This window comes from Anolis carolinensis, chromosome 5, assembly GCF_035594765.1.
Source record: "Anolis carolinensis isolate JA03-04 chromosome 5, rAnoCar3.1.pri, whole genome shotgun sequence".
NCBI lineage: Eukaryota > Metazoa > Chordata > Lepidosauria > Squamata > Dactyloidae > Anolis > Anolis carolinensis.
The window spans coordinates 157,898,714-157,919,955 of NC_085845.1; the positions used below are offsets into that span (position 1 = coordinate 157,898,714).

General features: G+C 38.4%; 1 protein-coding gene across 1 annotated transcript in view; it reads left to right on the top strand.

Moving 5' to 3' along the window:
* Nucleotides 1-21,242, top strand: part of otogl (otogelin like) — a 102,569-nt gene that overhangs the window by 70,205 nt on the left and 11,122 nt on the right. Inside the window, exons 34-51 of the mRNA XM_062982742.1 lie at nucleotides 260-437; nucleotides 1,095-1,237; nucleotides 1,988-2,011; nucleotides 2,146-2,238; nucleotides 2,993-3,182; nucleotides 3,705-3,919; nucleotides 5,955-6,096; nucleotides 7,679-7,864; nucleotides 8,887-9,099; nucleotides 11,171-11,275; nucleotides 11,388-11,495; nucleotides 13,824-13,925; nucleotides 14,731-14,835; nucleotides 14,952-14,992; nucleotides 16,350-16,413; nucleotides 17,017-17,195; nucleotides 17,661-17,765; nucleotides 18,497-18,616. Of these exons, the coding sequence (XP_062838812.1) occupies nucleotides 260-437; nucleotides 1,095-1,237; nucleotides 1,988-2,011; nucleotides 2,146-2,238; nucleotides 2,993-3,182; nucleotides 3,705-3,919; nucleotides 5,955-6,096; nucleotides 7,679-7,864; nucleotides 8,887-9,099; nucleotides 11,171-11,275; nucleotides 11,388-11,495; nucleotides 13,824-13,925; nucleotides 14,731-14,835; nucleotides 14,952-14,992; nucleotides 16,350-16,413; nucleotides 17,017-17,195; nucleotides 17,661-17,765; nucleotides 18,497-18,616 (2,313 nt within the window). The remainder of the gene's footprint in view (nucleotides 1-259; nucleotides 438-1,094; nucleotides 1,238-1,987; nucleotides 2,012-2,145; nucleotides 2,239-2,992; nucleotides 3,183-3,704; nucleotides 3,920-5,954; nucleotides 6,097-7,678; nucleotides 7,865-8,886; nucleotides 9,100-11,170; nucleotides 11,276-11,387; nucleotides 11,496-13,823; nucleotides 13,926-14,730; nucleotides 14,836-14,951; nucleotides 14,993-16,349; nucleotides 16,414-17,016; nucleotides 17,196-17,660; nucleotides 17,766-18,496; nucleotides 18,617-21,242) is intronic.

Consider the following 21,242-nt stretch of genomic DNA (forward strand, 5'->3'; position numbering starts at 1 on the left):
CCAAATTTGTACCCTGCCCTTCTCAACCCGGAGGGGGACTCAGAGCAGCCTCACATATCGGCAACAATTCAATGCCTTAAAATAACATACAATTGGTAAACATCTACATTAAAACCAGAGAATTAAAACATCTAAAAACCGTTACATCAATTATTAAAATCACACAATCCATTTGAAGTAATGATGAAACTGTGCTCAAAAAAATAAAATAATGATTTTAATGACACCAGCTTTTCTCTTTCTCTTTGCCATGGAACAGCCACGGTATCTTGATCCAGTAGACCAATGTTCTCAGTATGTGTGCATTAATATGGGATGGATGCTCTACAACCTTTCAAGGAACTGTCATAGAAATGTAGAGAAACCAAACTGTGGTTTTCGAGGGATGCCAGTTCAAATTAACAGTGACAGCTGCTGTCCAGAATGGGAATGTCCTTGTAAGTCTTTGCATAGATTACATAAATGTCTGAAAATTATGAAATATGTATACAACTTTTTATAATTTGGAATGATGGGATTATAAGAAACCCATAGAGTCAGGGGCAAAGATAGGTATCAATTCCATGGACTAATCAGAAGCAATAGTATTTGTAATAACCTGTATCACATTTAATTTTGAGAGTGCCGGGTTTTTGTTTTTTTTGTCTTTGTGGGAATAAGTATTCAGTAAGTTCTCTTATCTGGAATTGGAATTTGTGAATATCAGTCACAAGTGTGCCACTACAGGGAAAAGTGAACCCTGAGATGACCATTCATGTCTATTCATTCATCATCATTGCAGCTACCCATTCTTCTTCTACAAGTAATTGCAAATCTATGTGAAATTTCTTGGGAATAATTACCATTGAAAAAAGTGGGACTTAATTCCATTTTGAACAGGCATAGGATTGCATTGTTAATATAACTATGTTTGCTGCTGGAAAGTAGTCTTTATTATTTCTCTGTTCAGTGAAATGTTCACATTTTAATATAAGAAGTACGCATTATATATCCCAAATAAGACTTATTGCTAATATAATGGTTCCTGGATTTAATACAAACACCTGTATTGTTATGTTTAATGATGATATCATTAACTATCAGCTCTTTCCTAGGTCAGTGCTCTGTCCTTTCTGAATTGAGCATTATTACATTTGATGGAAATAACCTTGCACTGTATAAAGTAGCCTCTTATATTTTGGTCAAGTTACCCACGGAAATTATTGTGGCTCATATTGAAAAGTGTCCCACTAATCAGGTAGGAAACTTGTGTGGCATTATACAATATTATGGGTCTTAGATTAAGACAATAACTTTATAGAGAGTGTTCATATTTCAGTGCTGATAATAAAATAAAATGCCTCAATTATGTTTTACAATTGATATGGAATCCATAAAGCTAGTGTCTGTGATTTTGGAGGAATTTTGACAGCAGATTAAAAAGCAAAGCTTTGGTATTTAAAATGCAAATTGCATAAATACTCAACATTAATTGTACAATAAAGGGGCGTGGTGGAGCAATGGGTTAAACTCTTGTGTTGGTTGAACTGCTGACCTGAAGGTTGGCGGTTCGAATCCATGAGACAGAGTGAGCTCCCGTCTGTCAGCCCTAGCTTTCCATGTGGGGACATGAGAGAAGCCTCCCAGCAGGATGGTAATACATCTGGGCACCCCCTGGGTAATGTCTTTGTAGATGGCAGATTCTCTCACACCAGAAGCGACTTGCAGTATGTTTTCAATTTGCTTCTGATGCGACAAAAAATTGTACAATCTCATGAAATAAGTACAAAACATGGGGCTCATTCCAAGTATGCATGCAGCTGGAGGGCTTTTAGTACAATCAGTGAAGTAATCTGTTTTGCAGCAATATTTATTTACATTCATTAATTAAGTTTACTTGTGCAAAAGACTTTATATTGAATTATAAGTAGCAGTATTTATAGTATTTCTGGAATTATGCCACTGTTTGCAACTGGAATTCTAACCCACTTTTAAAACTATTTTTCAGAGTGCTAATTCCATAAGAAAACTAGTGAGTATTTTTCCAAGAATATTATTATTTATTAATATTTTATATAATTTTAATATAATTTTAAACAATCCGTACAATTTGTGGTGACTACATTATGACCATTCCAAAAATGTTTTCTATCTTTTTAATTCAAGGCTCTGCCTGGAAGTGCTTCAGGTCTCTGTTTTAAGAAACTCAATGTAACAACACTGTTATATACAGTACTTATCAATCGTTTAGCAAGAAAGGTGAGTTGCATGTTAATAAAACATAAGCTGTAGAACGTTTCTACTAAAAATGAAATTGGAGACATAGACAAATAACTCTGAAATATTTTGGGATTAATTAATTTGAAGGAAGATTCCTTTTATCGCTCCTTGGTTTATCAATAGGAACCAGAAATGGGGAGATGAACAATGTTGAGCTTTCTGCTCCTAAAATACTTACACATAAATAGCACTAATTTCTATGGTTGTGACATTTTAACTTCTTGGGTATATGAATGTGTATGCATTCTTTTACAGGAGCAAAAGGGAAAATCAGTTGTTCCCAGTTTTGGTTGTGGAAAGACTCTGATAGATCCAAGCCATTGCTATGTATACTTGATGCTTTGTATTAATAATAGCTTTTAGAGAAGTACAGCAATAGGACAGTTCTAACTTTTGAATTCAAGCTATATTTATTGTTGCCCAGAAAGTCCTAAATATTGCACTTAGCTATTTAAAATTTGCAATTCTACTTTATTTTTTGTGCCAATCTTATTTCACTTTGAATATAAACCAGCTTCTCAGCAAAAGAGACCTCCCTGCAAGTCACATTACTTTAGAAAACAGAACTTGGTAAAGGGAACTTAATATGCTACCTTGTTTTTAAAAAAGCAGTCATGCCTTTGTCGTTCAATATGTTGCAAAGAGTCCCTAAAGAGGAACACTACCACTTCTGGTCCTCATGTGCATGATATCAAAACTCAGTAATACAGGTGTTTTTTAAACCTTATTTTAGGTTGTTGTGGATGCAATGATTCAGTCTTTGCCCTTCTCGAAAAATGGCTTATGCATTCAAGACACAGGTGCTATGTATGTAATCAATACGCCAGCTGGTATCAATATTAAATGGGCCCATGTTACAGGCATTATAGATATCCAGTATGGCTTTCACTCGAATATATCTACCAAAGCAGAAGGACTCTGTGGTAAGAATAATAATTATTACTATAATTATAACCCTATAGTTATAACCCTACACTGATCCTATTTTGAAAAAGCATGTCTAAAGAGTTCATGAATGTATACTTTTCAGTGCAGGATGTTTGCAGCTGCCTGATATTGTGTCAGAGTAATGTCCCATCCACCACAGTATTTTACTGTGACTGGCAGTAGTTTCTTAGAACATCAGACACTTTATTCTTTTTATCCTTACATATCAAAAGTTATAGAATTCAAGAAAAAGGGCTAATAAGAATAAGAAGATAGTGATTGTCTCTCAAACAGAAGTTTCAGAGGATAATTTCTGCCTTTCTGTCTAGTGCCACTGTTACACTGCTATATAAAATCCAGATCTGCTATATAAAATCCAGATTATATGGAAGTGTAGATTCATATAATTCAGTTCAAGGCAGATAATGTGGATTCCCTGATTTGATAATCTGGATTATATGGCAGTGTAGAAGGGGCCTAGCATATTTAATGACTTGAATTTATTTGTTGACATTAAGGTGTCTGTAATGGGGATCCAGTTGATGACTTGAAAATGCAGAACAGAACAGTGATCACGAATATGGAACACATTGAAGCTTTCATAAAGAGCTGGCAAATTGAGAAGTCAATTGATGTAACAACAAGAAGACTTGTAAGAAATTGTACAGAAGATAATTGTACGTATTGTATGGAACTCTTGAACAGATGGGTTTTTGCTCCTTGTCACAAAAAAGTAAGTACAAAAAAGCAAACAAGTTTATATCTAGAAGATCAATGCTTACAATTTACAAGACAGTAATAATGGATTGAATATGTAAACAACTTTTGTATACATGTGTTACAGTTCTACTTATCCGTTTCACCACTTAAAAGAACTCTATATTGGGGTGATTACTTAGATGACTGGGCAACACACATTTTGGTGCTTCAAATGTTAGACCTGTTTCTGGGTATGTTTGACCTGCTGATTCCAAAAATGGCACTACTTTTCCAATATTAACTCTAGATTTTTGAGATATGGAACATATGCCATATACCAGTCTGCTTGCCCATAGAAAATAATGATAACCACATCCAAGAAACTAAAGTTGATGCAGTCTATCCAGTGTCCTTTTCTGAACTAGCGCCTCAAATAATGCCATGAACAGACCTAAAAATTGAGATAACATATTTTTTTGACTGTGTAATTATTTGGAGTGGTGTCTTGTTATGAACTGAATAAAAGCAAAACAAATATACTCTTATAAATAGAATCAAAAGACAAGCTTATTTTTTTATGGGAAAGGGGGTTATGATTTTAAAAATATACAGAAACAAAAACATTCTTTTTGAATGCATAGCTTAATGTAGTAAAGGGTTTTGTGTATGTCAGGAAAACTCAGAATAATACTGTCCAGAGACTAAACACCATTAAGAGCCTATACTCCCAAAAGTATAATCTATTGTGTTGCACTCCAAGAGATGATGTGCTCATCTCTCTTCAGGGAGTAATGGCTTTAAGCAAGGAAACACTGATCTGTTAAGCAGATACTTGGGCTCAGCCACTTGGTATTCAGGCCAAGGGCTTTGCTGTGTTTTTGTTGGCTGTACTTCAGCCATTGTGAGCATAGTCACCAGGTGTGTCTTTTTAGCAATATCCCAGAGACAAGAAAGCACCAAGAAGAAAAGCAGGTTGTTCTCTTGTAACTGTGGTTCTTTGAGTGGTCATCTGTGGACTCATACAAAACCTGCCCACCTCCCCTCTCTCACTGTGCTTTAAGTTCTTGGTTGTTGGCCTTGCTGGTGGACATGGAACAAAGGGTGCATCCAGACAGCCCCTTAAAAGTGTGAGCACCCACATTTTTACATGGGCACCCAAACAACATCCCACGTAAAAGTGAATGCATTTGGCACAAAGCAAGAAAAACTCTGCTTTGTGCTGAATTAACCTGATACTGGAAAGACCTGGGTCTTTCTAAAAGCAAAGTAAAAGGCAAGTAAAATAACTTACCCAGCTGCAAATCTCCTTTTTCTGGTGCGTAGAAATGATGTACCAGGAGGAGGAAAATAGCTTTTGCCCCCTTCTCCTGGCATGTCATTTCTACATGCCAGGAGAGTTCCGGAGAAGGAGGAATGGTGGCCAGATAAGTTATTTTACTCCCCCCCCCACCATTTTAAGAGGTTTTGGGGAGAGGGTGTTAGTGTCTCCCTGTCCTCTCAGAAGGTTCTGGAAGGGCATGTGGACACTCCCCCCAAAGCAAACAGTTTCTGCAGCGTGTGTGGATTTTAATCCAAGTACAATGATGTTTAATCCGATTGCTCCCAGATTAAAGTGTTGTGCAGAATTTACAGACCAAATAAAGAGCAGCTTTGCACCATTAAACCCAAGGGATCAGGGATCACAAAACAATCTAGACTGAGACCAAAAACATTATTAAGAATGACAATGCTTATAGCTTTTTTAAAAAGCCTAACTGGCTGAAAAATGGAATTCTTCAAAACATTAGACAACAGTGAAGATAAATTAAAATAAATGTTGAGATGTTTACATTAAAATGAAGAACTTGGTAGGAGAGCTTTGTAATTTTACTGTTTTGGATTACAAATCCTAGAATAGCTTGCATGGCCAGTGACCATTTTGGGGGTGATTCTGGAATTTATAATATGTTTCTCTCTTTACTTTTGTTTCATTTTTGTTGTAATTTATTCAAGTGAAGGTTGAAGAAAACCTATATAATGAAATGTTAATAGATATATTTATGTTTGTCTCTGTGTTTGATATAATTTAGGTTTCACCACAAGACTTCTGTGAGAAAATGTGGATCAATAATACCTACTTTTGGAATTATGAGTGTGATGCACTTTCTGCATATGTAGCATTGTGTAACAAACATAATATTTGCATTAAATGGAGAACACCAGATTACTGTTGTAAGTGTGGGACTGTTTTCTCTGGGCACGAATTTTCTTTTTCTTAAATATGATTGAAACCTGTGATATAGTTATGTGAAAGGCCCTAGGTATTTTTCAAGTGTAGGCGAACAGAATTTTGGCACCCCCCCCCCCCCAAACCAATCACTGAAAAATAAAAGTGTTGGATATGCGAAAATGTTTGATAATAAGGAGGGATTAAGGAAAAGCCTATTAAACATCAAATTACATTAAGATTGTACAAATTAAGCACCAACAAATCAATTTACAACAAATCAACAGAAAAAACAGTTCAGTACCTTGCGGAGGCAGGCCGCAGGAGACAGGAGTTGGCTCGATGGCGCCCCCAACAAGATGGCACCACAGGCAACTGCCTAGTTGGCCTGGTGATTGAACTGTCTCTGGTGAAAGGGTTAGGAAAACATAACTTTTTTGAAATTTATAGTGGCATCTAATTAAAATGTGTGAATGAGTGATGTTGTTTTACTCAGTCCTAACTTAACCATGGCAGCTTTTCTTTCCTTGGACCTTTGTACTATTAGTGTGCATGTCTAATTACATTCGTTGTCAGAACAGATTTGGGTACAAACTAAGATTCTTTTAATTATGAGGAATAGCTATTCTCACCACTGCTAGTGCACAATTGTAGATTTATTATGGTATTACAAATAGATAAATAGATGGGTTAAATTATTTTAAAAAACTCTTCTGCTTTAGAAAAAAAGTCCAAAGTTAAAGCTTAGCCAATTTTATCCAGAGCTTCACAAAGCTAGAAAATTGGAACCCACAGCAACTCTTGAGGGAGAAAAATGGTTGTGATTCAGTCTAGCAAGAGAGCAAAGAGCTAAAGCCCTCATATGCCATAATAAGTATGTTTCTTATCTCTGTGTTAAATGTTCCCAGAAACGGGAAAATAGTGTGGTATTCAGGATGCTCAAGCCCTCTAAGACTAAGGTAATGGGGATTGAGCCTCCTGCAAATGATCGGACAAAACTGGACCACCAAGATGCCATTTTAGTTGACCCTCCTCAGACCTAATAAGTCAGAAGTATCTCAGTGACAAAACACTACAAAATAATAAGGTGGCTATTACTGTTTAGTCTTCCAAGAAAGTAAAAGTTGTCTTCCATCTGTGGACTCTTACTTGAGTGTAAGCTACATGGAACAAATGAAGTCTTTCTAAATACACATTGTGCTTTTAAGATTCACCACATTTCAGAATGTTTCCTTGATAATAAATTAGAAAAGTAATGTACCACCTGCAGGTAGGTAGAAATAATAGCTGTAAGATGCATGTTGCATGTATGGTAACATGTAGCTTATTCCTGACAAGTCAGATTAAACAACTAAAGGAATTGCATTGAATGTATACTCTCTGCAATGCAAAGTCTTCCTTTAGAATAAAACCTTGCATACACAGCCAGCACCGACTTTCTTGGGGTTTCATGATTCGAATGCTTAGTAACTTTAGAGCAGCATTTTACTTTAGGAAATCAGTAGCTTTCAAAATGTGAGTGCAGTGGGACCTGCGATGCTTCCGCTGTTGGCATTACTTATGTTCCTCTATATGTGTGATATTTAGCACTCAATTGTCCTGAGGGGAAAGAATACCAGCCTTGTGTGCAACCCTGTGCTGCCAAAACATGTCTAAATAAGTGGTTTTATGAAGAATCGCCATGTTCCTACTTAAGAGAAGACTGTGTTTGTAAAAATGGGACCATTCTTCATAGAACAGCCTCTGACCTCTGCATTCCAGAAGAAAAATGTGGTGAGTAAATCTATAACTATGTAAGCAAAATTTTCTCCTATTAAGCCCAAGCATGCTTTATTTTCTTGTGGGACAGAGGCATGGTTTCTATCTCTGTCTTCTTTTTCCAAATAGTGTGAAATTATTCAACGGTTCAGTATATCTCCAGTTTTTGTATTCACTGTGAGGGGTATAGTTTCAGATCTGAGACTAAAATTACAATCTATGCTAATTTATTCCACATAAATATCAATAACATTGAAGATTGTCTATTTTCAGTTTGTAATATTATTTTTGCAAGAGTCTTTGATTCATGCTGTGAACCAAGTTGAAACTTTATTGATGTATTAATAGAAGACTGAATGAAGGACACGGAACACTACACGGTGTTATTATTTCTACAGTCTTTTTGTTGCTTAGGGAGCAGTTATTGTCAGTACAGGCTTCCCAATTTTCATATTTTCTTTCCTAAAGTCTGTTGTATTAACAAAAGTTGAGTACATTTTATTAGAAATCAAACTCTGTTTTATTAATCTGTCTGTCACAGAGATATGTTTTAGAGTAATGTTGACCTTGTTGGCCTATAGCTTCCATCATCCTTTACCTTTGCAGGCTGAGACTTCTTTGAATTCAAATTTAAAATATATGGAAGACGAAAGCCTCCCCGCTTCTTTCTTAGTCATCATATTCTTTTGAATACCAGATGAATACTAGATGGTATTAATTTAGTATGATCCTTCTTAATTTTCACAATAATATAAAGATATTGATTCTTTTTATTACACTGCATATCAAATGGGTGATTCAACAAATGATATACTATTAACCATCTCTAGTCTGCAAAATAGATTGTTACATTTTGGATAATTTTCAAAGATAAAATTCCTCCTTATTATAGGAAAAATGCAAAGCCTTTGACTGGAGACTTCATATGGAAGTTTTCTGACATTTTGAAACAGATATGTATCACATGAAAATTATTTTTATATCATCTTTTTGTCTTGTGAATACTGACGGGATGTCATTATGTTTTGCATCCATAGCCTGTACTGATAATGAAGGGCATCCTCACTCTGCTGGAGAGGTTTGGAATGGCTCCAAAAAAGGATGCTGCATGTACAAATGTTTGGAAAATGGGAGCATTATTTCTATAGAGCCTGAATGCAAAAAAGAGCCATCCCCAATATGTCAGCGGGAAGGAGAAGTGATTATTAATATAATCGAAGAAGGAGCTTGCTGTCCAAAGAAAATCTGTGGTAGGTAATATTTATGAGCTGGTGTAACCTTCCAGAATTGATCTCTATGCAGAATGCAGTGAAACCTAAACTATTTGGCATGTTGCTTATGTTAAAGGAAAAATAATTTCTCATGGGTAAATTCATTTCTGAAGCTTTAGAGGGGGTGGGAAACTCTTTTGATGAGCTATGAAAATACTCCCCTGTGATGTCTTGGCCTTACCTTTTCCCTCCTCTGCTTCATTTCCTTGTTCAGTCTTCCCTTTAGTGTAGACTTCTCCATTTCTAGTTAGTTTGGGGGGTGGAGCTTCAAAGCCCCCCTAGAGTGCTGTCTCAGTTGGTTTGGCCCTTTTGCCTCAGAGCCTGCCTGAAAGGCTTTTCCCTCCCTTTTCTTTCGTATCAGAGATTTAGAGGAGAAAGCCAGGATTTGTCTGGGTTCCTTGGCAATCCAGTCAGGTATTCTCAGCACTTACTACCAGTATTACCTGTACTACCATTATAGTTGAGACCAGTATTACCAATATAGTTAAAACTTGTACTACCTGTACTATCATAGCAAAGCACGTATTTTACCACCAATTTATTTATTTATTTATTAGACTTGTATACCGCTACTCCCAGTTTGGCTCGGAGCGGTTTACAGAAATAGATTAAAACAATCCACTTAGCTTTAAAATAACAATAAAAACAACAATAAAAGCAACAATAAAAACAGACATAGCCCCGAGTTTTTCACCCATTGAAAGCTTGTTGGAAGAGCAAGGTTTGCAGGCTTTCCGAAAGGCAGGTAGGTCTCGGATAGTTCGAGTTTCAACTGGCAAGGCATTCCATAAATGAGGGGCTACAATCGAGAAGGCTCTCTGCCTAGTAGAAGACAAATGATAAGTCCGTATGTTAGGGACTTCAAGAAAATAGTTTTATATTATTTTCATTTGCCTTTAAAGAGCCCTGGGTGGAGTTGACCTTTTGCCTTTTTGTTTCCAGTAAACTTGTTTTGGTTAACTTTACTCCTGTCTCAAGAGCCTTTATTTTCAGAACTAGATTTCATCAGAGGGTAACCGATAGCCACCGGGTATAGCCAGACATCATAGTTTTCCTTTTAACCCCGGCGTGCCATCACATCCCCTCATTCACCATTGAGGAGAGAAATAGTTGTTGAAGGAAGCACAAAATCAAACACCAATTTGATCATACTTGCTCATTGTGAGGGACTAGGTCAGTAGTTCTCAATCTGGGGTCTCAAGATGTTTTTGGCCTTCAACTCCCAGAAATCCCAACATCTGGTAATCTGGCTGGGATTTCTGGGAGTTGTAGCCCAAAAACATCTGCGCACCCCAGATTGAGAACCACTGGACTAGATAGAACTAGAACACATATGCAGATATGCAAAATGAAGGACATAAATAGGCTGATCAAGGCCTGCTAGGACTTTCTTACCAAATTCTCTAGGATGCTTAAAATAGAATATGGAGAAGTCATTTGGCATTGCAAACCAACTTCTTAGAAGTGTGTGCAGAGATTATTTGGGATTTGGAGGTAAAGGTTTGGTTTCTCATTGTGCTATGACATTCACTGGGTAATGCTACACAAAACACTTCCTCTTAGCCTGATTTATCTCAAAATGGTGTTGTATGGTGAAGGTGAGGATGAAAACAGACAGGTATGGTGGAATGAAGGAAGGGGGAAGGAGTTATTACAAAGCATTCCAGAAAATAACAAGTGAACAGCCTAACCTTTGGCTTTCTAGCTGTGCACTGAGTTTCCAGCAATGGAGGAAGCTTTCCTAAGCATTTTTATGATTCTGCACTACACTCACAGTTTTTTTTGTTGCTTCCATTGCAATGTGATCTGTAATATCTTAATTAGTTCTTCATGATATTGGCTGGCAATTTGAAATGATATCACCATAATTGGTTCATGTCCTACATTTATTTTGTGTAAATACAAATTGCTTCAATATGCAACAAGACTGAATCCTGAAGTTTATTAAATCTATATTAAAATCTTTCATTTTCCTTTGAAAAATTTTCATTTACAGAAGAGTGTTGGGTATGATTGCACTTAAAGACCCGGTCTTTGTTTTTATTTTTAGAATGCAACATGACCTTGTGTGACTCTATCATACCAAAGTGCAAAAGTACAGAAAAACTGACAGCTGTGTACAGACCATATTACTGTTGTCCTCAGTACAGATGTGGTAAGTGACAAATTGAAAGTATTATTTGAGAAATATTGTTTATCTAAACATGCAGAATGCTTTTGAACACAAATTAATATACTGCATTTTACAAGAGATTTTTTTGGTTCAGATTGTGACCCATCAGCATGCCCAAATGCTTCCCGCCCAGAATGCAGAGAAGATCAGTTTATTGTTGAAGCAAAACAGGAAGATCCTTGCTGTTTCTCCTATTTGTGTGGTAAGAAGCCTTTCCTTTCTTGACAGTTTTCTGAATAAACAAGGAATGGTAGAATATCAATGAATAAAGCAAATGTAGACTTTACTGTGTCAAATGGATTACAAAATATCATTGCAGGTGGAATGCTGGTGCTTTTAACAGTGTGCACACATTTGTTTTCTTCTGTGCCCCACAAAAGTTGTGATTTTTAAGTCTGTTTTGGACAATTTAGCTATTTAAACACTTCTAGTTGTGAAATAAATGGGATTTATGTAAGGCTCATTAATTTCAGTACTCTGTTTGGTACTAAAATTGGATTTGATTTGTGGTAGCCTGATTGATTGCTAAGTGGCAGTTCAGAGGAATATTAAGTAAATGGGTTCCTGGTTATACACCAAACTAATAAATATCCTGAAGTACAATGATATGCACTGGTAAGTGCATTGACCATTTACCAGTGCGTATCGTTGTACTTCAGGGTATATATTAGTTTGCAGTTCAGGGGAAGCCAGAAGTACTTGGTCTCTCATCAGAACAATGGAACATCATTTTGCTTTCCTCCTTCTGTCCTGCAGCCTAAAGGAATGGCTGCCACTGCCTGACATTTGGAGATAACCAAAGAAATTTGATCTATTAGGAGAGTCTCACTTATCTTCTCCATCTTTCTTCTGCACCCTGAGTGGCTATTGCTAGGTAACAGACATGGGAAGCCAGAGATAACTGCACCTATCAGCAGAGGGGATAAAGTGTCCTGCTGCTCTTTGCTTCATCTATCCTGAAGCCAGTGGAAATGGCTTGGAGACCAATAGAAATTGTGATGGCCACAAAATGCATGCCACCAAATGTGTGCTGCAGCACACATTTTAGGGTATAAAATGCATTTTAAAAGTTGCAGGAAATTCCAAACTCAACTAAATAATGCACTGCAGCAGTATTTCTCATATCCGAGGTGAAAGTGATTATCTCCACTCCTACCTGTCACTTTCCCTTTTTTCCCTATCCCATATGCCTCCAATGAGGGGCGGGCTGCTTCCTAGAAGCCCTGCCTCCCAGTGAGTCTCCCTTCTGGAGGGAGGTGGCAAAGCCACTTCCCTCCCCCTGCTCCGTGGAGGGGGGAGGGGGTTGATTAAAAGAGAAAAAACCTTACTGTGCCATGATTAAGCCTCTCTGGACTAAGGAGTGATTCCCCCCACCTCCTGGTGCATCATTGGTACAGTCTAGGAAGCTCCAGAGAGGCCTAATAGTGGCACAGTAAGGTTTTCTTCTCTTTCAAGGCTTTGGGGGGGGGCTGGGGGTGCCCTCTTAGCTTCTCTGGTCTCATGGAATCCAAAGAAGCGAATTGGGCTGTGGGGACAGACTACTGGAATTGCAGAAGCAGCCCCAGTAGTCTGTCCCCACAAGGCCCATATCTCATTAGAACTGGGCCTTTCAGAAAGACCCGGATCTAATGGGCTATCTAACTCATTCAGCACAAAGCATAGCTATTCAAAGACACGCATCACTTCAGGCCTCTCCACTCAGACTAGGGCATCCTCTTAAAGGCCGTCAGGATCTAGCTTCAGGAATAGGCAGCAGGGTAAGCCCAAACTCCCTGTTCATGACACATTACAAGATGGATGTGGCATACCGGAAGGGTACGACCTTTGGAAAAATTGTCTTCCTGTTGTTGGTGGCATGACACTCGCCATCCAAGGTCATTGGCTTGCTAGTCTACCATGTGTGCAAGTTTCACAGAGACCACAACGACAAATGTATGGTTTCTTACCTGTATCCGTGTTTCTTTGAGTGATCATCTGAAATTCACACAGCCCTGCCTATCCTCCCTGCTTCCAGTCATGCCTTCGTCCTTGGCTGCTATAGGCGGCAAAGGAACTGAGGCTACAACCCCTTCCACCAGCTATATGCATGATGGGGAGAGTTGGCAGCACCATAGGCTTAAAGGGATTCTGAGGCTTACTTCACAGGCAAGTACCATATGTGCAAATTTCACAGATGACCACTCAAAGAAAAACAGTTACAGGTAAGCAACCATACATTACTTTTGTTCAGAAACTGCAGATTGGAAAATCAGTAAAGTGACTATGGATGGACAGATATAAATGTAATTGCAAATTGAAAAGTGGCTTTCAGGAATAGGGCAGAGAAGTAAATGGAATTTCAAAAAATTAATAAAAGACATATAATTAAATATTAGTATAAAGTTGATGTACCTGCAAAATATGTTTGAAGTATTCAGTAAAAAAGAAGCCAATTTGTAAATGATGGTGACCAATTGGGAAGATAAACAGAGACGTTATAGAACTATCAAGAAACAAATGTTACATATGTTTAAATTATATTATCTTGCAGTTTGTGAATCCTGCATCGAACCTATCCCACTATGTAATGAAGGAGAAATTATCACTGTAGATCGTAGCACTACACACTATTGTTGCCCTCACTACCACTGTGGTATGGTTTGCTTTGTTTAAATTCTAAATCTATGTTTTAAATTTTATGAAGAGATGAAAATGACTGTTGTTCTTTTTTGGGAGGGTGGCAGGGGGAAGATAGCATTCACTGAATGATACCAACTGCTATGGTACTTGCTTTTTTGTAGAATATAAAAAGAATGACATTTTGGGAAGAATTGAAAGGCATAGTCATGCTAGTATGGAATATCAGTGTGCAAAAGGGTCATGTAGCACCTTAGAGAGAACAAAGTTGGTAGCAAAAGCTTTTGTAGATTATGTGTGCTTCCTCAAATGCATGTAACAACATGTCTAATAGAAACAGACCTTTATGGGCAGGCTGTGTCTGAATAACCTAAAGACAACATCTTTATTTCTGTCTTGTTCCCCCAACAGCCGTCATTACTATTGAACTTGTCCATAAATGTGTGTTTTACATTTCTATGATCACACATACACAGCATCCGAAGAACAAAAAACCCCACAATATCCACATCAGCAGAGTTTTTCAGTTTTTATATCTGAAACAACTGTCTCCTATGTTACCCAGCATGAATCTGTATGTGAAGGGATATTTTAACAGTAATTTTTTGTTATGACCGAGAAAGAGGGTTTTTCATGTAAAAAAGCCCCCCCCCCCAAAAATCCACCAGGGATATCAAATCTCTTAGGTGTGGTTAAAACAGCTCTTTTAGTTTTTAAGGCAACTAAAATAACAAAAACATAGGGGAAATTTGGGTGCTAAATTAATTTTCCATTTGAAACCATGAGAATAATCTCAAAGTACTCCATTTCTCTTCCTGTAGTCTGTGATGAAGCTCTCTGTCGCTTACCTCTGCTGAATTGTTCTGCTGATATGAAACTGGTGAAGAAAAGAGTACCTGGACAGTGTTGCCCAGACTGGACCTGTGGTACCATTTCTTTCTCTCCCAATTACTTGAATTATCCATTTATGACATATTTTTAATCTTATATGGTTATATTGATCTACTATTTTTCTCCTACCCATGCTCCTTTCTTTATGAAGATTGTGACTGTGAAAATTTTACTGTACCAGCTTGCAAAGTGGTAAGAAATGTTTGGTTTGGTTATTACTAAATTATATCCTTGCTTTTTTATTTTGCAGTTTTTTTGAGGCTGCATTTAATGTTAGATATGTGATTGTGTCATCGGATTATGCAGAATAAGTGATTGTGCACTCCCTCAAACCTAGACAGGATATATAAACAATGCATACACAACCTTTAATGCCTACGAAAATACGAGGCCGCTGACGCGGCCGCCTCGGGCGCTGGCCGCTAGGGGCGATGTCGAGGCGTCGACAGCGGCCCGTAGCGCCACCGACGCCTCCGGTGTTGGCGCGGCCGCGCGGGGCTTCAATCCCCGCGCCCGCGCCAAACCGCTGAAAACAGTATGCCATTTTGCCCTTAGTTGACAAACTAAGGGCAAAATGGCATATCTGTGCTGTGCGCATGCGCACAGCACAGATAGGCCAGTTGGCCCTTACTTCCTGGTCGCGGCCGCCGATCGCCCGGGCGATCGGCGGCCGCGACCAGGAAGTAAGGGCCAAATGGGCTATCTGTGCTGTGCGCATGCGCACTGCCAGATAGGCCATTTTGCCCTTAGTCGACAAACTAAGGGCAAAATGGCCTACCTGGCAGTGCGCATGCGCACAGCACAGATAGCCCATTTGGCCCTTACTTCCTGGTCACGGCCGCCGATCGCCCAGCGGCCGCGACCAGGAAGTAAGGGCCAAATGGGCTATCTGTGCTGTGCGCATGCGCACAGCCAGATAGGCCATTTTGCCCTTAGTTTGTAGACTAAGGGCAAAATGGCCTATCTGTGCTGTGGGCGATCGGCGGCCGCGACCAGGAAGTAAGGGCAAAAAGGCCTATCTGGCTGTGCGCATGCGCACAGCACAGATAGGCCATTTTGCCCTTACTTCCTGGTCGCGGCCAGGGCACGCTGGACGGGGGGCGGGGCCAACTCTGGCCCCGCCCCCAGCACTATTCGCCCTGGCCCCGCCTCCCACGCAGCATGGGAGGCGGGGCCATTGCATGCTGGGCGGGGCCAGGGCGTGGGAGGCGGGGCCGGTGGCGGGGGCGCTTTTTAGCACCCCCGCTTAACATTTAAAAATATCTCCGGCCGGCCCTGTTTGATATTGTTGTAGTTTGCTTATCTTGGCCAAAATACATCAGGGGATATCTGTTGATGAAACCACTTCCATCAGCAAACGTGTGTGTCGGGAGGATCATCCCTGTCTATTCACCCCCAAACCCCCAGGAGCTGCTTTCATTTGTACTAGTATGTGTCTTTGGCCTTTAGAGTTGGTTAAGCATTTTTCTTTTGGGTGAAATTACAGTTTTGTGCTTATATAGGATTGGACATACTGCACATAATGCTAAAATATTTTTAAATGTTGCAGGGAGAAATTCAGAAAATAGATTCTAATGTTTCTGGCATGTGTGGATGCCCTCAGTACATTTGTGGTAAATAATATATTACTTTCATATAATTTCTATTTAGTTTGATTAAATCTTTCTTTCTACTTTAAAACCATTTCTTGTATTCTTTATAATCTTAAAAATGCATTTAAATGAGAAGATGACAAAGACTTAGAAGAAAAATATTTCAAATCAGTTGTATCTTCTGTTTTTCAGGCAAGTTATGTTATCTAAGTGGTTAACAAATGCTATTCCACATATATCCCACTGGGGCAAAAGCTGTGATATTCATTAGAAAATAAATAAACTATCTTCACGATTGTGTTACAGTGTTAGTCATGTTAAGTAAGGAAATCCATCTACTCCTGTATCGAGTGGAAAATACAGATGTACTTAAAATTTATTTTCTAGAGTCAAGCACATTTTAGTGGTATTTATATATTATGTAATGCAGTGAGATTTATGTCTAATTGTACATAAGTGTTTTTTCACTTTGTATCTGTGTGTATGTGAGAGAGAATAATGTATTTATGTGGTAGTCGTGTTATGAAAAGCAACCTATAAATGGCAGTTCCTTTTTAGTATGGTATGTTTCTACAGTTTTAAATGTGTAACATATTTTGACAAAAGTCTTATTTTTCACATTAGAAAAGGACAATGTCTGTGTATTCCAAGAAGTAACCATTCTGAGCCCTGGTCAAGCCATGATTCAATATTTGGATGGAGATCTTTGTTACACGGCAAAATGTTCACAGGAGAAAGATCCCAGCACAGGATTTCATGCTCTGGATCTGATAGTAGTAAACTGCTCCCAAAAATGTGAAGATGTAAGTTTTGCTAATGTACAAGAGTGAAATTATTTTTTAGTAAACTGCAGCTGTCTTTGAAATCCATTCAAAAAGGATAGTAATATTATGACAGGCAGCTCCACGCAGTCACAGCAGAGGTAGAAGGAGCCCTGCTGTACACATTGTTGTGAAAGTAAACTACAATTTTATGAAGTTTTAAATCAACCCAATGAATACATAAGGTGAATGACAAAAGTCATTGTCTTAATTTTTCTACTGCCTAATGGCAGTAGGTTTCGTATAGGGTGGCTGCATATTTTATCTTATGTATAGTTGTGTGGCCTTAAAGCAATTCTCAAACAATATTCATGTAAAACAATATAGTTGCCATCTCAGCTCTTAAATTTTGATAAAAATAATTTGTTTCAAATTAGCTATATGTATTTGAAAACAACAGTGTAGATAGATATTAAAATCACATGTTTTTTTCTCTGTTTTTAACAGCACCAAGTATACATTCCTTCTCTTAGTCAGCACTCTTGTTGCGGTTCTTGCATAAATGTATCCTGTCTCTTCGATTTTGACAATGGAACTCTAGTCGTTTATGAAGTAAGTCTGTCTACAAAAATCTTTTTAAAAATAGTAAATGAGAATCATGACTATGTAATTCTTACTCTATATGTCTTTTAATATCAAAGTTGTTTTATACATTATATTTCTATACCTAATTCAGACTATCTTTGATTCCAAGTTGTTTTATATAGTCAGTATACTTGTATTCAAAGGATAGTTGTCACAGATCAGCAAATATTTAGAGCTGCTACCTGCATTCGCTCTTAGGTGATAAATGTCATCCCAAACAGACCAAAACAAGAAAGAAAATACTTCTTAGATTAATCTGTTTGATTTCCAGTGCCTGTCTCTCTTCTAAAGTTAGCATCAAGTAATCCCCGAGTCTAAAACTGGCTACATTCCTAATGGAACAAGAAATGTGAAGAAATGTGGCTTCTTGCGCAGAGCAGTATTGCTTGAGTTTTCCTGCTAATCTAATTGGCTAAATTAACCTGGGTTTGTTCTTAATATTTGAATCTTGTTTTATAGGGGTGCGATAAACCAATAAACACTGGGAAGTTGCTCCAGTTTGGAGAATTCTGTGTTACAGAAAATGTTCTTACTTTGCAAAGGGATCTTGTAGCACACTTGAAACTGAAAGAAGTGGGTAGAATAAGCTTTCACAGACCAAGTTTACTTCACCAGAATTTGCACAGTAATAGAAAATGTTTCTTTTATCTTCTGGCTAACAGTTCTAGAAGAATAACCCTTTGCCTTTAACTTTTTAGGATGGAAGCACATGGGTCTCAAAATGTATTAAATATGAGTGTACAAAGACTGCTATAGGTGCAATAGTACTTGGATCCAGCATCATTTGCCCACCTTTTAATGAGACTGAGTGTACTAAGGTTTGTACTCATATAAAATGGGAACAATAATTGAAAATACATTTTTATTTATGATTTTAATTTAATTTAATAATCATATGCACCAATTTTCCATTGTTTTCATTAGGCTAAATCCCATGTCAATCTCAATTAGAGTAAACTGATTGAAATCAATAGAACCTTCATATGTGGAGACGAACAGTTTCATTTATTTCACTGGTTATACTCTAATTGAAACAAATACTGAATTTAGTCCAATATGAATTATGCCATAAATAACACTGTTTAACATTTCATGTAATTGTGTTGTTCCTAATAGATTGATAAGTAATGCTACATAATTTGTCTGAGTAGGGCTTTGATCCCAAGCATACCTATATGGAAGCAAATATCTTTATCTAGAGCCCATAAAGTTTATTGTTGCACAGAAGGAAACCTTGATCGTGTTATAGGCTATTCCACTACATTTTCAAAGATAATAAACCTATTTACACAAAGTAATTATTGATAAATCTGCTTCTTCTCTTGGAAAAATGATTACCAAAACATATCATTGGATAAGAGAAATCATGGTCAGGATTATATGTAAACTAGCTGTGCCCGGCCATGCGTTGCTGTGGCTTAGTCTGGTGGTGTTGGTCAATCTACATTAGGTTGTATTTATGCTGTGACCTCCACCCTTCTTTATACTCACATTAGCAGTAGTATTTGAAGTCTGTTACCTTCTTCAATTTTTGTGTTGATTGATAATTGCTTGAGATCCCTGTTGTCTTTGGTTTGTTGTTAATTGTGATGTCTGATTCTGCTGAGTGCGGTTTACATCTTATTGTGGTACAATAGTCTTTTTTTTTTGTTTTGCCTGTGTAGGTGTTTATTATTGTTGTTGTTGTAGTGGTCATGAAGGCTGGATAAGTTAGATGCTACTGTATTGTTTTTTGGAGGCCCAGTGTAGCACTGACTGGCCTCTCAGCCTCAGTGCCTGGCTGCTTCTTGCCTGTGATGGTGTAGATTCTTATTGTTGTTGTTGTCATTGCTATTATTGTAATGGTTTTTTTGGAGGCCAAGTGTGAATGTAGGGATTGGGGAGGTGGATGAGCACTGAATGGCCTTGTAGACTCAGTGCATGGCTGATTCTTGCCTGTGTAGATGTTTATTATTAGTGGGTGAGTGGATGGATAGATGAGTGGATGGATAGATAGAGTGGGTGCTCTCCTTGTTTCCTTTATTCCTATGCTGTTCCTTTTCTCTGCTCCGATCCTGAGCTCGCTGATAAGAACACACTGGTCAGAAAGGAGGGTAAATATAACCGGATCAATGGTCTTTCTCTCCCTTTTGCTCTTGGCCTTCCGGGCAGAGAGGGAGGGCTCTTGTACTTGGCGTTCCTTCGCTTCCCTTCCCTCCCTCCTTCCTTCGTTCTATCCGTCCCAGCCTTTCCTGCCTGCGGAGCCATGGAACTGGGTCAATGGGTTGGATGGCGAGGAAAGGGAAAAGGAAGAGGCCTCTAATTGAAATGCATGGACTCCATGCCATGGGGTGCTAGGATTTGTAGTTTGCATCCAGTCCAACCCCTTTCTTTCTTTTTGTCATGGAGGAAGAACCCACCCAAACCCCTCAGACAGATGGCCATCCGGTTTAGTTGTGTTGTTATAGTCACAATGCGTTGTTGTGAGTTTTTTGGGTCCAAATTGTGGTTTTGTGGTGTGGTTGTGTTGTTACAACCGGAAGGGAAGGCTTTTGTGTTGTGTTGCCAAGTTTCGTATTTCTGGGGCGTTTAATTGTGTTGTTATAGTCACGATGCGTTGTTGTGAGTTTTCTGGGTCCGGATTGTGGTTTTGTGGTGTGGTTGTGTTGTTACAACCGGGAGGCAAGGCTTTTGCATTGTGTTGTCAAGTTTTGTATTTCTGGGGCGTTTAGTTGTGTGCCAAGTTTCATATTTCTGGGGCGTTTAGTTGTGTTGTTATAGTCACGATGCGTTGTTGTGAGTTTTGTGGGTCCAGTGTGGCTTTGTGGTGTGATTGTGTTGTTACAACCGGGAGGGAAGGCTTTTGCGTTGTGTTGCCAAGTTTTGTATTTCTAGGGTGTTTAGTTGTGTTGTTATAGTCATGCTGTGTTGTTGTGAGTTTTGTGGGTCTGGATTGTGCTTTTGTGGTGTGGTTGTGTTGTTGTAACCGGGAGGCAAGGCTTTTGCATTGTGTTGCCAAGTTTCGTATTTCTGGGATGTTTAGTTTTGTTGTTATAGTCACTGCGCCCGCAACTTTATCCTTTTATATATATAGACAGCAAAGGTTTCAACTAATAATGCCCTTAAAATTGAATGAAAATTACATAATTCAGGCTATGTTCAATGTATGACTGAATACAAACCAGAGATGTTAGTAGACCAATAGGTATTGTTAGGTCTGTAGATTAAACCGGTGGTGCAGCAGGTAAACTGCTGCGCTACTGAACTTGCTGACTGAAAAGTCGGTGGTTTGAATCCGGGGAGCGGTGTGAGCTCCTACTGTTAGCCCCAGCTTCTGCCAACCTAGCAGTTCAAAAACATGTAAATGCGAGTAGCTCAATAGGTACAGCTCCAGTGGGAAGGTAACAATGCTCCATGCAATCATGCCTGCCATATGATCTTGGAGGTGTCTACAGACAACATTGG